This window comes from Leptosomus discolor, chromosome 11, assembly GCF_034619465.1.
Source record: "Leptosomus discolor isolate bLepDis1 chromosome 11, bLepDis1.hap2, whole genome shotgun sequence".
Lineage (NCBI taxonomy): Eukaryota > Metazoa > Chordata > Aves > Leptosomiformes > Leptosomidae > Leptosomus > Leptosomus discolor.
Window position 1 is genome coordinate 15,182,397 of NC_141401.1, and position 15,275 is coordinate 15,197,671.

The window sequence follows — 15,275 nt, forward strand, 5'->3', positions numbered from 1 at the left end:
GCTCTCAACCAGCAGCCTTCCTCTGCTGCCCGTGGGAAGCTAGCACGAGCAAGCCCTCCTCCCCAAACCCTCACCAAGAGACAGCCCGCATGCCATAAATCAAATTTGGAGGCACGGAGGTTCCGTAAACAAGCTTATTTTCTGAAGCCAGGTCCCATTATGTTATCTGTCACTTTATTGGGGTTTCTGAGCCATTTATTTTTATGTATATACATCGGAGCTGGTGAGCCAGCGTTGGCCTGAGAGTATAAAGCTGACAAGACACGGTAGCAGCGTGTGAAACCTGTCAGCAGAGCAGCCGCCTGTGAAATGAACACGAGAGCTGATGCCGACGGTTTTATTTATGGGGAATCTCGGGTAGTGTGTGCTGGAGCCCCTGGCTGTGCCACCCTTACGCCAGCGGTCCTGAGCGCTCTGAGAGGAACTGGTACCAGACCCGTCACAGGTAGGGATAAGGTCTCGAGGCAGCTGGAAATGAGATTTTCTTCTTAAGGAGTATGTTAAGCTGCCGAAATAGTTTGGTCACCTAGAATCCATGTAAAAGGGCAAATTTTCTTGTGATAAAAGGTAATGAATACAGTTCTGTAACACTTTGCTTTCCAGTGTTGATCTTCTTGCTAATTGTTCTCTTAATTTTTTGTTTGTTTCTTTGTATTTGAGATAAACAGCTGTGGTGAAAAGATTTGTTCTGAAATGGAAAAACTGGAGTTTCCTTATGTAAAAAAAGTAGGGCTTTTAAATGTTTTTGAAACTTTTTTCCAGTTATTTTACCCCTGGAGCAACATTTTGCCAAACTCAATAGTCTTTACAAAAGCCTAAATGAATAATTGTTTCTGTCATGTTCCAGGAGAAAAGTATTTAGATCAGCATTTTTTCCTCTCAGTTGGAGCAAACATTTCAGATGTGAGATAGTTTTATGGGTCATTGAAGACCCTAAAGAATCATCTAGATTGTTATCAGGGCGATGGTACAAAACACAGACCCTACTCTTATTCTCTTGTGACCTTGCTGTAAGTCCTCTGGTTTAGCTCAGAGAGGGTATTGCTGTCACGTTCTGGTCCTTCAGCAGCTGAAAAGTGCTTGGTGCACCTGCATGGCTCTGGAAAAACCATTCTGTGACTCTGTGGAAGGGCAGTCGGAGGGTGTGAGCGGCCACGTTGCACATGTAGATTGGTGCTCCCTGCCTGCTCTCGACAATTGCCAGCCCAGATGCATACGTTTGGGCTTGCTGTGCCAGCCCTCTCCGTTTCAGGGACACCCTGGCCGACGCTGGCATGCAGCAGGTTGGTAGACACCAGCGTGGCTGTGCACCACCCCAGTGCGGGCTGCCCTTCCGCAGCGGGGGGTGACTGTTACGGCTTGTGCTTGCCAGGGGAAGGGGTCAGCAGGAAGCACCGTGCTGCATGCCAGTCCTGCTGCAGCAGGGAGAGCGGGGACCCAGCGGGGCTGGTCCTGTGTGAGCGTGTGTCAGATGCATAAAACCTGGTTAGCTTCTGTTTGGCAGGAATAATACTTAAAATTTTAGTCTAGACTCCCACGCTGTCTTCATGGTTCATGAGCAGTAGCAATGTGTCACCTTCCTAGAGCCATTCAGGAAAATGCCTCTGGAGCAGCTGCGTGTCCCACGGGTGCCCCTCAGAGAGCTGAAGGCAGTGGTTAGATGGTGGCATTTTTCCTCCTCAATGCAGCAAGCCCTGACCTGTTAGTCAGAAGTTTGCTGGTACTGCTCTGCTGCCTGCTTAAAAGCAATGGGTGTTCTTTTAATCCTCAGCTTGCTTTCTGGTTTGTGTGAGGAGCACGTTTCCTTCCCTGATTTGAGTTTCAGCTTCTTCCGCCAGCACATCACATGCCAGCCGGCTGCAGGAAGTGCCTCTTCTCCGTGAGTGAGAGCCGGCAACTCTGCCTGATTGATCTGCTGCCTTCCAGCCTGGATCATTCCTCTGCAGGTCTGTCTCTCACCTGCCTGGGCACTGCTAAATCTTCCCTGGAATGAACAGCTATTTGTCAAGTGAAATAGGAAGATTTGAGTCTTGCGTTCCCCAGGGCCACTTAGCAGGGCTCTGGCTGCTCTCTGGACACTTGCTTTCCTGCGCCAGCATGGTACAAGCAAGAACGAAGGCCACAAAGCTTTTCTGCCCGATGCCAGTGCCGCTGCTGTAAGGCCTCATGGCGAGCGCTGCACGCGTCTTGTCCCCCCCAGCCTGGAAAGGTGTAACGTGCCTGGGGTTTACCCTCCGTGGAGCGACGTCTGTGGTCTGCACACTGTTGCCTCGTTCCTTTGTGCTTCTCTGCACCCACCCGCTTATTGACTAGGAAAGTAATTGTGCTGCATCATGTCTAATTGGTTTGCCCTGTCACTCTCCATTTGCTTTCTCTGTCCGCACCCTCCCTGGTTCCCTCCATAAATGCACCGAGCTGTGAGCGTGAGCAGGACACAAGGCCACATTCCTGATTGCTGGAGGAAAAAAAGGCACCCAACTTCCTCCTTTCTTCTCCTAAATCCAAGTGACAAGAAACAGAGGAAAACAATTTTGCAAACCCTTGGCAGAGGGCCAGCTCTGATAAAGAGCCGTAATTAATCTCCCCAGCTTTATTAGAATATCATTACAATTAACTCAGCAATCTTCTGTTGATCAAAGCCATTGTTCCCTGCAGAGCAGAGGAAGCCAGCATGAGCCTGGATTGTGCGGTGCTTAAAAGCACCTAAAGCTGGATCATTTCTGCCAGCCCAACAGCAGCCGCTCCGTCCTCCTGGCTGGCAGCACAAGGACCGGCAGAGGTGCGGGCAGGAGAGCTGTGCTGGCACAGACCCCTGTCCTCATCCTGGCTCTTGAGCCTCTGGCAGCTTTGATTTTTTTTTCAGCTACTCTTCTTTGTTGAGCTATTATAGCCCAGATCCCTTGCGGGCACCTAGGCGTTCCTCGTTCCTGATGTAGATGCTTTTAGGTCCAGCCTTTTAAGCGCTGGGTTTATTCCTTTGTACGTGTTCATACAGCTCTTCGCATGCCTGCTTCCTAGTCTCAGCTGGAGACACGGTGACTGCTGCAATAATACAGCTAACAGCAGCATAGCGGGTAAAGAAACAAGGGGAAACATTTGTGGAAGCCACATCTGAAAGAAAGGGGAGTTGTCAGAATGAAGCTTCATAAGCTCTACAGTTAAATAACCCGAGATGTGTGCTATAGAAAAGAAGAGAAAATAAGCACCATTAAACTACCCCTTTCCTCCTTTTCAAACTGTTCTTTTAATATCGGGTATTTATCTGTAATTTAAGCCTGTGATTAGTTTTATCAAAAAGATAGTCTGAGGCAGAGATCTTAAAAATGATTAGGTGTGTGTTTGAAAGACAAGCACTTGCACTGCAGGATAAAGACGTATCTGCTGCCTTCAGCATCTGTCTGTGAGGGCCTCATGCCAGAAGGAACCTCCTGGTTCTACAACAATCCCAACCCACCCTAGTCTTTCAGGGCACTTCTCATTCTCCTTTTAAGGTGCCAGAGCTGAACCCTCTTGTCACTGGGCAAGATTGTTTGTCTGAGGTGATTTTGTGTCTCTTCTTCCTTATCACACTTCTGCTTTTGGAAAACACTCTCAACTTTGGCGCTGTCACCAGGGTCCTGACAATACAGCCTTACTGATAGTTCAGGGTGCGTGGACCTGGAGACACCTGGGATGTGGAGACATTTGGCAGTTTTGCTTCAAGAGCACCCCACCAGAGAGCCTTGCTACGGAGAGGGCTGGAGAGCCTGCAGCCCATTCCCCATCTACTCCTGCCTCTTTCTGCGTGGTGGCAGCCCTCTGCCTGGCTGGAGCAATGCCCAGGGACTCTTCTGCTCTCTGGTTCTCGGTGCAGAACCAAGGAGGTTTGCTCCAGGGCAAACAGCCTGGCTGTGCCTCTGTTTCCAGCCTGATGTGAGATGGCGCAGCTGGAAGATTTATCCCTAAAATGGCTCTGCCGCAAAGGATTTATATGTGTGAGCAGGCACAGTGAGTGTGAAACCACTGGTTACAGAAAGACAGAGAAGCACGGGAATTTAAAAAGCTTTAGGTTTCTTCTCCCGTCGTTTCTGGAGCAGGTCACAATGGGCGGGCGAGCTGTAGTGGAAAAGGCAATGCTAAGCTGCCTCGCCAGTCTGCCTGGGAAGGGTTGTTAGATGAAGGCGTTTGAAGCCCTCACTCTTGCTTTTTGTCCTGAATTCTCATCTATTTGAATTGTCAACACTTGTGAGCCCTGGGAAAAAGAAGAGAGAAAGAAAAGGCAGGTCCAGGGTTGGGTCTAATCGACCTTGGCATTGTCCCTTTAAGCAGCCACCCAGGAGAAGGGAGCAGCTGCTCCAGTCCATTTGCTGGTGCAGATACAGCTATAGCAGGCAGCCCTGCCTGTTCTGCCTAGCTTCACCTGCTCTCTGCAAATCCTTAACCCTTCAGAGGTGGAAAAAAAGGAGCAGGACTGCATTTGCAGCGTAGATTTCACATGCACAGTGCAGGGTGTACTGGGGAAATGCACCTCGCTGGTGGCACCAAGCACCGAGCAGCATCTGGGGGTGACACCCACTGCTACAACTACTGCTGCAGGCCAGGGGCATGACTGGATTAAAAAATGCAATCAGACAACTTCAAGGAAGAAAGGTTTGTTAAGGGCTAATAAGAAAATGGTGCAGAGACGCTGTGTGGCTCAGACTCTCTCTAACCTCGGGCTGCCTGAGGCTGGGAGGGTTATTAGGGTTGTTTAGTGCTTGCCTGGGCCTTCCCTCTGCCACAGGGAGAGGCCTGCGGCCGTGCCTGGGGACACGCTCCTGAGGTGCACAGCCCTGGGGCTCACTCAGCATGGCCCTTCTCAGAGTGCGGACCTTCCCCAGTCCCTGAACCCTCGTACGAGAGAAAGCCGAAGTTTTTCATCTTCATCAAGCCTGTGTCCTTGGGTATGGCAAGGGAACCTCCTGTGGGTGATGGACACCTGATACATCACCTCTCCAGACCACTGAGAGCTGCGGCTGGATGAGTGTTAGGTTGGCTTTCCCCAGCACAGCTTGGCCAGGGTGCGGCCTCCAGCATGGGTGCAGAGACATACACCCTGCAGTCTGCATCAGGGACCTGATACTGAAACAGTGTCCTCAGGTTTGATGTAGGCTGCCACTTAGGAATTCCTTCCCACATTTCTTTCCCTGCCTCTTCTGTGGCTGTGGATCTGAGGAGCTAGAAAACCCTAAGAACAACAAAGCAAACCCATAAGGGCAATAAAGCCTCTGACAGCAGGGGTTGTGGCTTCATGTGAAGTGCCATAGTCTCGGTGAGGTCCTCTGCTGCTCAGTCTCTAAGATGAGAACTTGTCCTTTGCCACTGTGGCCACCAGCACTGCTCACCATGGGCGAGGGCAGGAGGGGTGGGCTGAGGACAGGAGGGGATGCCCAGCCTGGGCTGAGCAGGCTCAGAGGGAGCAGGAGCTGGGGAGGCTCTTCTGGAGGGCTTTAAGCAATGCTTCCCTCCCCACCCCCTGTCCCGCCTTCCCCAGGAGGCAGCAAGCACTGCTCCTCCCCAAATGGCTGGGGACATTAGTCAGGCTTCTGGTGCGGCTGCCTCAGGTCTCTGAGTGAGACGCAGGGGCTGAGTGTCAGGTTGTTATTAAATATCATTAGTAAGTGACAAAACTGCGTGGAGCACTTCAGGCACAGACAATGGCTGGAGAAGGGATTGTTTGCAGCACCGGGGAGATGAGCAAGTGGTGAAGGTCAGAGACCCTCATTCTGGGCAGCCTCCGACATCAACTGTTGCTCATCACCTCGAGGAGGCAGGAGGGATGGATGTTTCCTTGGGGGGAGATACGGGTTTGTAGGGAACCCCTGCGTTTCACCAGGAGACTTCAACATGCCCAAGTGTGGAGCTCCCAGGACGGTCTGTGTGTGAGGAAGGAGGGCCTGTGCAGCCCCCAGATCATCCTCCTCTTGTATCACCCTGTTCTTTAGGGACTCCAGCATGGGGCAGGGCAGACTCACACCCATCACGGTGGAGCTGCCCAGTGGAAAGGCTGTTTTACCATCCCTTCTACCCAGCGGAGGCAACTGGAAAAGAAATTTTGCAAATGTTTTTCTTGCTAACTATTTTCCATGCTTGATGCTAGCTTTCCCCTAGAGACAGCTGGGGATGGTGGACCACTGAGAAGGCAGCGCCCAAACCAGCAGCCCCAGCATCTCTGGGAAAGCTGTCTGCTTGCTTCGGTGCCTGGCTAGCCATGGAGCTCTGGGGAGGAGCTGGCTTTAGTGGCAGGGACATGAACTGAAAAAGCCGGAAGGCACCTGCCTAAGGGGCGAGACGGAGGCAGAGGTACCTCTGGTGAACATGCCTGGAGTGGGAGCCGAGGGACAGCGAGTCGTGTAATCATCTGCTTGAAGCAAGCGCAGGCCGTCAGCGGAGCAGAGAGACACTTCCTCGCGTTTATTTAAGGCGAGATGCCCTAGTTTCATGCTTTCAGTGGAGTCCCTAATTATTCCTCAGTCTTTGTAGTGAGCTAATTAGTTTCGCAGCACTCCAGGCTGGGGAACACTGATAGGCTTGGGAAGCACAAGCTGGAGGGACAAGGAGGAGGAGAGAGCTGGTGGGAGATGGCTGACTGGCAGATGGGAGCAGCTGGGAGCAGGGCAGGGTTTGGAGAACTGATGGATGATGGCCTGGGAAGGATGATGGAGGAGGGAAGAGCCATAATCTCATGTCAGGCAAGGTGCTGGAGTGTAACGACACGGGGAACAGCGATGAAGCGGCAGGCGGTAATTGAGGGGGGTGGGGAGGTGGGGAGGGAGTGAGAGGGATGGTCTGTGGGAGAGCAGCCGCAGAGCCCAGCGCAGGGCTCAGGGCTGGGCTCCTGCGGAGCTGCACGCAGGGCAGGGCAAGGCAGCAACTCTCCTCTCACACGGGCGCTTCCTCAGGCAGCCGCCTGTCCCGGGGGGCTGCCGACTCTTGGGCGTGCAGGACTGGCAGTGTTCCCTGGATGTCCCATCGCTTTTCTAGCTGAGTGGTGACACCAAGGAGCTCTGCTGGGAGAGGCCAGCCCGGTCCCTGCCACATGGAGCTGCTGGTCCCCAAGCTGGATGCTCTCCTTCCCACCGGTCAGAGACGGTTTCTTTCGCAGAGAGCCACCACAGATAAGGTAACCCGCCCTCATAACTGCGTCCCTGGTGCTCCCATGAACGCAGTCTGCTCTGGCTGGTCTGGGCGCGTGGATGCCTGGCTGCTCTGACACGGGGTTGTGCTCCAGAGCCCACGCTCCCTACCTCTGCACCATGAGCCCGAGGAGCACAAAGGTCTCGTTCCTGTCCGGTGGCCACCGAGTACAGTGTGTGACAACTCTGAAGTGCCCAGGTGGCCATGGATTTATTAGGGTATTATCCTACTAGTGCCGCAAATGGTGTCATCTGTCTTCTAAACTTTGCACTTTATTTCAGGGAGAGAATTTAGTATATCCAGGCAATATGCTGTAGTTTTAGCATATGATAAACCCCTGCTGGGAAGTGTAGTTTTATTGATTTTGTTATTAAAGTGCCACTGGAATAAATTTGCTCATTTGAATGAAATGTCTTATTACCTGGATCGTAACAGGCACATGATGAAATCTCTGGAGGGACCGGAGCTGCCCGCTGCCTGGTGATGGGGAGCTGAGATGGAGCAGCTGACAGGGACCCACAACTGCCACCCTGCTCACCCCAGGCTGCGTCACCCCAAGACCCTCAGCACCATCCTGAGTCCACCACAAAACTCTGCTTGGAAACCTCAGGATGGGAACAAACTGCAGTGGCAGGGGGCACTGTGTTTTACTTGAGATTCGTATTGTTCCTCTGATCATTTGCTCAGGTAAGGATGTTGTTTTAAAGGGAACTGAGGAAAAATCTCTTTCACAGGGCAATATTTCTTTAGTACCACCAGTAATGGGGTGGATTGGGAAATGAACCGTTCCCCATTACCCTGGGACCTAACTGCACAGCCTATGCTTTCCAGTTAAAATTTGATTACCTTGAGTCCTGTGGATTATGGAAAATAAGAAAAAGGCCTAGTAAAATTTATGGGTTTTAATCATAAACTGATAGAATCACAGTAAATCTATCATAAGCATGCAGATATGGGCCCAGAAAAGAGAGGAAAGCAATAGGCCTGTTTTTTCCTGGAGGAGCTTCATGTACCTGTGGTGGGGCCAGGGAGATGGGGAGCAGGGCTGCTCCCCCAGCTGTCTCCTCTGGGGTGCTGAGCCCCCGCACCTCAAAGCCTTTCTCCTCTGCTGTGTCCTGCAAAAACCTGGCATCAGGGATGGCACGGCAAAGTCCATGGCCTGTCTCGTGGCAAACCAGCTGGGCAGGGCTGGAGAGTGTGGGGAGTGAGGAAGGGGGAGGTGGGAAAAGGAGGACAAGGCAGGAGGGTGGGGGAAGGGAAGGGAAGGAAAGGGAGAAAGGAGAAAAGGAGACAAAGCCCAAAGGTCTTTCCCTCTGCCCCTCTATGCCACTGTGCAGCTTGCCGTGGAGGGAGCAGGACGAGACTCTGCCAGGGGAGGAGGGAGGCAGAGATGTGGGGAGAAATGTGTGTGCAGAGAGGGGACCGTTGGAAGCAGAGACATGGCGGGGAGAGAAGAGCACTTGACGGAGAGAAATGGCAGGAGAGCGAGAGAGAAGCACAGAAGGCAGAAAGTCGGGGTTTTTTTAAAAAAGGAGAAAGCGAGTGATAAGAAAGAAAAAAGGGAGAGAGTAAAAAATTTACTCTGAAGCAGAGATAAGAGAGGGAGGGCAGTTAGTGAGAGAAGGAGTAAAATTAAGTGCGATAAGGCCTGATAGAAATGGGGGAAGGCGGCAAGCCCAGGCAGCGCAACCAGGGTCTGCGGGCAGAGAGCGGGGGGCTGCGGGGCACAGGGAGGCAAAGGGCCAGCCCGACCCCCTCTGCCCTGGCCACCCTCACCCCTGCCCAGGCAAAGGTGTCGCTCTCAAACCCGTCCTGCGCTGCTCCACGTGCCTCTGACGACCCGGGGAGAGGAGCTGAGCGGGCGCAGGGATTGATGAGGACGGTCGGGGAGTCGGCGGGTATGAGTGCCTTTCCCGCAGCGCGCTCGTAATGCCGCTCCTGCCTTGGCAGCAGAAGGGGAGAGCCAGGCACCTGCCAGCCACAGCCCACGGCAGCGGGGGCAAATGTGGAGCCTGGTGGGGAGAGAAGCGCCTGGGGCCTGTGATGTGCCCGGGTTGGAAGTGCTGAATAACCCCTTGTCCTCCTCCCTGCCGTGTCCCACCCCACGGTGCCTGTCGTGGAGATCCCCATGGGGCTCGCAGTCTCGGAAGCAGAGGAGGTAAGGCATGTTTCCCCTCTATGCCCTAAACACATCTCTTCCTGGTTTTTCCCTACCTCTTTTAAGCTGTTTTATAAAGTGCTTTGTATTTATTCTTATTCAAAAGAAACAAGTGAAAAGTGCTGTCTGGCTCTGACATGGTTACCTAAAGAGCAGTGCTGGAACCCAGCCCCTGCTCTCTCACCCCTGATTAAACTGCAACAGAAACATACTGTAAATTTCAGTAAGGGAAAAGAGAGTGCTTATTCTTTGTGTTTTTTTTTTTTTTTTTCCCCCCATCTTTACCAGCCATGAAAATTGCTGAGCTGAGATGCTGGCCACTCTGAGATGCTTTTCTTCTGCTCCATCCATCTGCTTTAATCACATGGTGACTGAAAAAAAATTTATCCAGTTCACAAAGCATCGAAGATGAAAAAATCAGTGTGGATAATAAACTGTATGGCAGGCAGCAGTGCCACAGAGCACGGGCAAACTTGCTAATGAGGGACTTAGAGCCACAGCTCGGATGCAGGGCAGGCAGTGTGGCTTTCTGCCCTGGGAGGGTTTCGAGCAGCAGAGGTGGGTGGTGGGTCTGGGGGCGTGCGTGGGTGTGGGTGGCAGGTCCTGTGCTGGGAAAAATCCTGTGCTAGCACAGCCTGAGGTGGTGCACGGAAAAGAAATAATTTTCTCTCCTTTTCTTTTTTTACAGCTTCTTTTTAACAGTGAAAGACTTGATTCCTCCCTTTGATTGCCAGGACGCTGTAGTGTGCTGCAAATACCTCACTGGACTTGGTTACTAGTATTTCTTTTTTTAATCTGTGTGTGTTGAATTAGCTCTTTTAATTACAGCATTAAAAAAGGATAACTGGAGTCAATTAAGAAGCTCTTTCAGATTGCTGGTGTTAAGAGCTGTCCAGGATCCCGGAGATGCCCCTCCACCTCTCTGCCATCTGCTGAACCGCTGACGGAGTTACCGTCAGCCCTGGCAGCAAGGCTCAAATGGAGATTCTGGCACCTAACGTGCTGCTGGAGGTGGCTGGCTTGGCATCTTCCTCGCCAGGGCTGAGCCCTGACGCGTCCCCGCCTCGCCCAGGCCAGCGCTGCGCCAAGCCGGTGGTCGGGGTCCCCGGAGCAGGGTCTGCGGTGCAGTGGAGCCGAGCACGCCTGCCTTCAGCTCCGGGCCTAGGTTTGTGTGCTGCTGCTTGTGGTTTTGTGTTTAGCTCCCTGAAAATGTTGGCTAAACACTGGTGGGAGGGGAAGCTTGCAAAGAAGCATTTTGCTTTGGCTCTTTTAAAAAGCAAAACAAAAGCAAAAGGCTTTAAAAAGATGTTTTGGTTTTAAAGTTATAAAGAAAAGATGGGTTAGAGATGAGAAACTAACAAATCAAAGCTCCTGAAACCTGCTGTGGAGAAAGAAATACAAAATGTTTTGTTTGAAGATGAATAGAAAGCTGAAACCAGCAAAAAATGCCCCCTCCTCGCGAGCACAGATGTTTCAGGTTGGTTCTTCTAGATTGGCACATTGCTGGAAGAAAAGCGAAAGCATTCTTTTCCCTGTTGACGCTCCAGGTTCCCGTCGCTTATTTTTTATCATCTTGTAGTGACTTTGATCCCTGAAGACTCCTTAAGTGCTTTACAAATCAAGCACACAAATCTCGGCTCATTCACCTCGGAGAAGCTGCCGAGCCTGGGCGGGCCAGAAGCCACTGGCCAGTGCGGTGCCACCGGTACTGGTGCAGCCGGGATGGACGGGAAGCACCCACTGCTTCAGCAACACTTAAAAAAACCTTTAGTGCCTGTATTACCACTGTTTGCAGGGTTGTTTTGTGCTTCCAGCACAGCCAAAGCCACCAGGCTGCACTGGGGTCCCCAAGCCATGGTACCAGCCCTGTTTCTCCCACGGAGCAGCCCCTGGGAAGGCTGGCTGCGGCCTTTGCCCTCGCTCTGGACTTCCAAGGGTTGGGAAGTTGGCGCAACCCGACTGGGGAAGGGCTGAGCTGGTCTGATGATGCTTCCCTTATTTTCAAAGCTTGTCTTGAGACCTCTCTTTCCCCATCACTTTCTATCTCTTAATCTCACTCTCCCTCCTGACTTGCTCCTTTTAGTTCCTTTGCTGTACGACACTTTTGTGCTGATGCTTTCTGTAGCCTGTGCCATGTCTCGCTGCTGTAGGTAGCTCTGGTCTCAGGGTGTGTGGCACTGGTCAGCGCAGCCCTGCCCAGGGACCTGTCTAACCCCCATTCCTCCCCTTTTCCTCACTGAGACACTACAAACCTTCCCGACCTCCTGATCCCAAGTACGAGGGCTGAGCAAAGGGAGGCACTGCCTGGTGACTACACCACAGGGACAGGCACGCTGGAGCTCGCAGCAGGGCGTCACAGCCGCCTGCTGCAGCCCTGTGCCTGTTCTCTGGCTCAGGCTGTGCACGTGGGTGTTCATAAACAGAAGTAATTTTATTTTGCTTCAGACAAAGTCTCCTGCAAGCCTGGAAGCTAAATTCCCTTGGACGTGCCTGAGGGTGCTCGCGAGTCTGGCTGCCAGCGGTCAGGTCCCAAACCCACCGTGAGTCATTGCAAGCAGGTGGGGAGCAGCGCTGGGGCTGCTTGGGGCTGCTGGGTCCCAGGGCCGGGCAGGGCACTGCCTGCTTGTGCTGCCAGCAAGGGCCCCAATGGAGCTGCAGCATCCCTGCCCGCAGGGACAGCTGCCCGGAGCACCAGAGCCAGCTTGTCCCCCATCGGAGAGGAGACACTACCGTGCTGCTGGCAACGGCAGGCAGGAGGTCCTCTCCCCACGTCAGAGGCGGTAGGATCCCCAGGTACCCCCAGCACCGCCCGGGCAGCGCCTGGTCCCGCTGGCTCTCAGCCCGGGGGCCGCGGGCACGGCGAGCTGCTGCCTGCCCTGCGACGGGGCTTCGCGTCCTCCTCACCGCGCAGAGGGCAGGCGAACGCAGCCCCGCCATGTACAGCACATCACCGCTGCGGCCCCGCTCCCCCGGGCTTTGGGGGCGGGCAGGGGAACTGCCTATAAAACCACAGCCGGTCCTTGGGCAAGAAAGTCAAACTCCTCTCGGCGCTGTGCAGGGCCCAAGACACTGCAGACGTGCCCTTTGGGGAGCGCGAACCTTTGGCTTCAGCGGGAGACTCGCCCTGGCCTGGGGCTGTTCTTAGTGAGGTGGCTGGAAAAGGCCTCCGCGGCGAGAAAGCGAGCGCTCGCCAGAGATACAGAACTGGACAGATCAAGAAGTCAAGATTTTGCATTCCAACTATCTATAGGAAATAGGGTTTTTTTATTATTTCAAGTTTTCATAAAAATCCATAATTATTGAAATCAAAGTTACAGAAGAAAGTTCGTAACTTTTTATTGATTTTATTTCTTTTTTTCTTTCTTTTTTTCCCCCCTCTGTTGTTTTTCCCTCTCAGAGTTATATCTGACACCAGAGTCCATCAGACAAAGTCCTTACAAACACAGGAGTCCTGAAGACATCAGCTGAATGTTTTCCTGGTATAAAGAAGAGGAGGAGAAAGAGGTGGTGACAGTGCGGGTGCAGTGGGTCTGGACAGGGGCAGAGGGTGTGGTGGAAGGAGAGAGGTCGGTATGTTTGTAGCAATGTTTGTTTTTTAATTATTTTTTATTTGTTCATTTGTTCTTTTTTTTTAAAAAAAACCCACCGTTATTATTTGCAAATTGTTGCCTGGTTAAATCATTTTCATGTTGAACTTGCGCGGCGCGTCGGCAGAGCTGATGCCCGCGTCGGACTTGCGCGGCACGTACTCGATTTCAATGTTGTGCTTGGTGTTGCCTTTCCCCCGGCTCCACAGGAAGAGGAGCACCAGACAGAAGAGCACGACGCCCAGGAAGGAAATGAAGCCCATGGTGGTGGCGATGATGAGAGTCTTGATGTCAAAGGGGAAAGGCACGGTGGCGCGCGTGCTGTTGGCATCGCTCTCGTTGGGCTGGTTGGAGATGAACGCGAAGGTCTTGTTGGGCTGGTGGGGCCAGTCTGGGGAGTAGCTGCGCACGTGCAGGTGGGCCAGCATGGTGTCGTTGCCACCCGCGTTGCTGGCGATGCATAGGTAGGTGCCGTTGTCCTGGATCTGGGCGTAGCGCACCTCCAGCGTGCCGTCAGGGAAGACAGTGAGCCGCCCGTTGGTTTTGGTAGAGATGAGGTGCTTCCGGGGAGAGAGCCACATGATGGTGGGGGGCGGGTCCCCATCTGCCCGGCAGACAAAATGGACCGTGTGGCCTTCGTCCACGAAGATCTGCTGAGGTTTGCGGTCCCGTATCCGTGCTCGGCGGCAGGTGAAGTAGTTGGGCAGGAGGACGTCGGGGAAGTCTTTGAACTCCTTGCCCTGGACAAACTCGGGGGTGGAGCAGGTGGGCTGCTGCTTGTTGAAGTTCAACCTCCACCGCCGCCGGAAAACCCAGAGCAGCCGACAGTCGCAGGCTAAGGGGTTGTTGTCAAGGATGAGCGTCTCCAGGTTGCCCACCGAGTGGAAGGCAGATTCCTCCAGGGTGGTCAGCAAATTCCCTGACACGTTCAGGATGCGCAGGTAATTGAGGCCACGGAAGGCGAAGGGCTCGACCGTTGTGAGCTGCCCTCCCACCAGCTGGATCTCCTGCAGCCTGAGCAGGTCATGGAGCATGGAGCCCTCGATGGTGACAATGGGGTTGTAGGACAGGTTCAGGAACCGGAGGTAAACCAAGTGCCTCACCGACACGTACGGGATGGACGTCAGGTTGCAGTGGGTGATGGACAAGGAGGTCAGGTTCAACCCATAGAGGCAGTTGGACGTCATAGTATCCAGGTAGGGCCAGTGTGAGATCTCGAGGACCTTGAGCCGGTACAGCCTCTTGAATGAGTAATCCCGGATGGTGTTGATGTTCAGATGGCGCAGCCGCAGCACGATCAAGCCATGAAGGTGAGACAGGGCCTCCGTGGGGATGGAGGTCAGGTTGCATTTCTCCAGGGTCAGCTGCTCCAGGCTGTTGAGGCCACTGAAGGCCCGGTGGGAGATGTAGACAAGGTCGTTGTCCCCCACCTCCAAAGACTTCAGGTTGTACAAGTCCTGGAACATGTAGTCTAGGAGGATCACAATTTTGTTCTCACTAATGTCTAGCTTGGTAAGGTTGCTGAGTCCAGTAAACACCCCCAAGGGGATCAGCTTGAGTCTGTTACTCCTGAGCCCCAGCGTCCTGAGGTTGAAGAGATTGTTGAAAGCCCCAGGTTCAATGGCACTGATAATGTTCTCATTTAGCTCCAGCTCCTCCAGGTGAGGGTAGTTGGCAAATTCATCCTGATTGAGTGTCTTGATGCGGTTCTTGCCCAAGTCCAGCAGCCTGGTCTCGGTCGGGATCCCCTCTGGCACAACCATGAACCGCTTCCGGTGGCACAGGACGGCGCGCTCCTGGGCGGAGCACTCGCAGCGCGGCGGGCAGCCCGTGGCGGAGCCGGACAGGATGGATCCCAGCATCAGGAGGAGAATCGGCTGCCAGCAGGCCAGGATTGGGCTGCGCATACTCGCCTCCCCAGCTACCATCCTATCTCTCACCTGCAGGTGACACGGGGGAGAGAAAGAGCAAGGTGGATGTCAGCGAAGGACGGGCATGACCACCGTTGACCGTCCTGGCAGAGCTGACGCTAAGGCAAAAGGCACCGCCGAGGCAGAGCAGAGATTGTCATTTTCTAGCTGAAATCCAGCCCCTTGGCTACAAGACCATCTCTCCTCCCCACCCCCCAACTTTCCACTTGATGACTGAACGTGCACAGACTTTGAGTGGAAAGCCTTGAGGAATCTGTGTCAGACAGACCTCGCTTCCTCGGCTTCTTAAAAAAAAATAATTTAATACTAAACACATCTATCTACATCCTATTTTAAGCTCTTGAAATTATTCCGTTCCCTGTAGATGGAGCCTGAATATAAAGGCTGCTTTGCAAATGCAGAGGAGCTGAGCACAGGATCGGGCACCTGGGGGAACCCCGGCTT

General features: G+C 53.2%; 1 protein-coding gene across 1 annotated transcript; it reads right to left on the reverse strand.

Annotated features, from left to right (window-relative positions):
• Positions 1-12,986: 12,986 nt before the first annotated feature.
• On the reverse strand, positions 12,987-14,840 carry LINGO1 (leucine rich repeat and Ig domain containing 1). The gene has a single exon (XM_009946177.2). The coding sequence runs from the start codon at positions 14,826-14,828 to the stop codon at positions 12,987-12,989; it is 1,842 nt and encodes a 613-aa protein (XP_009944479.1). The 5' UTR covers positions 14,829-14,840.
• Positions 14,841-15,275: the final 435 nt, after the last annotated feature.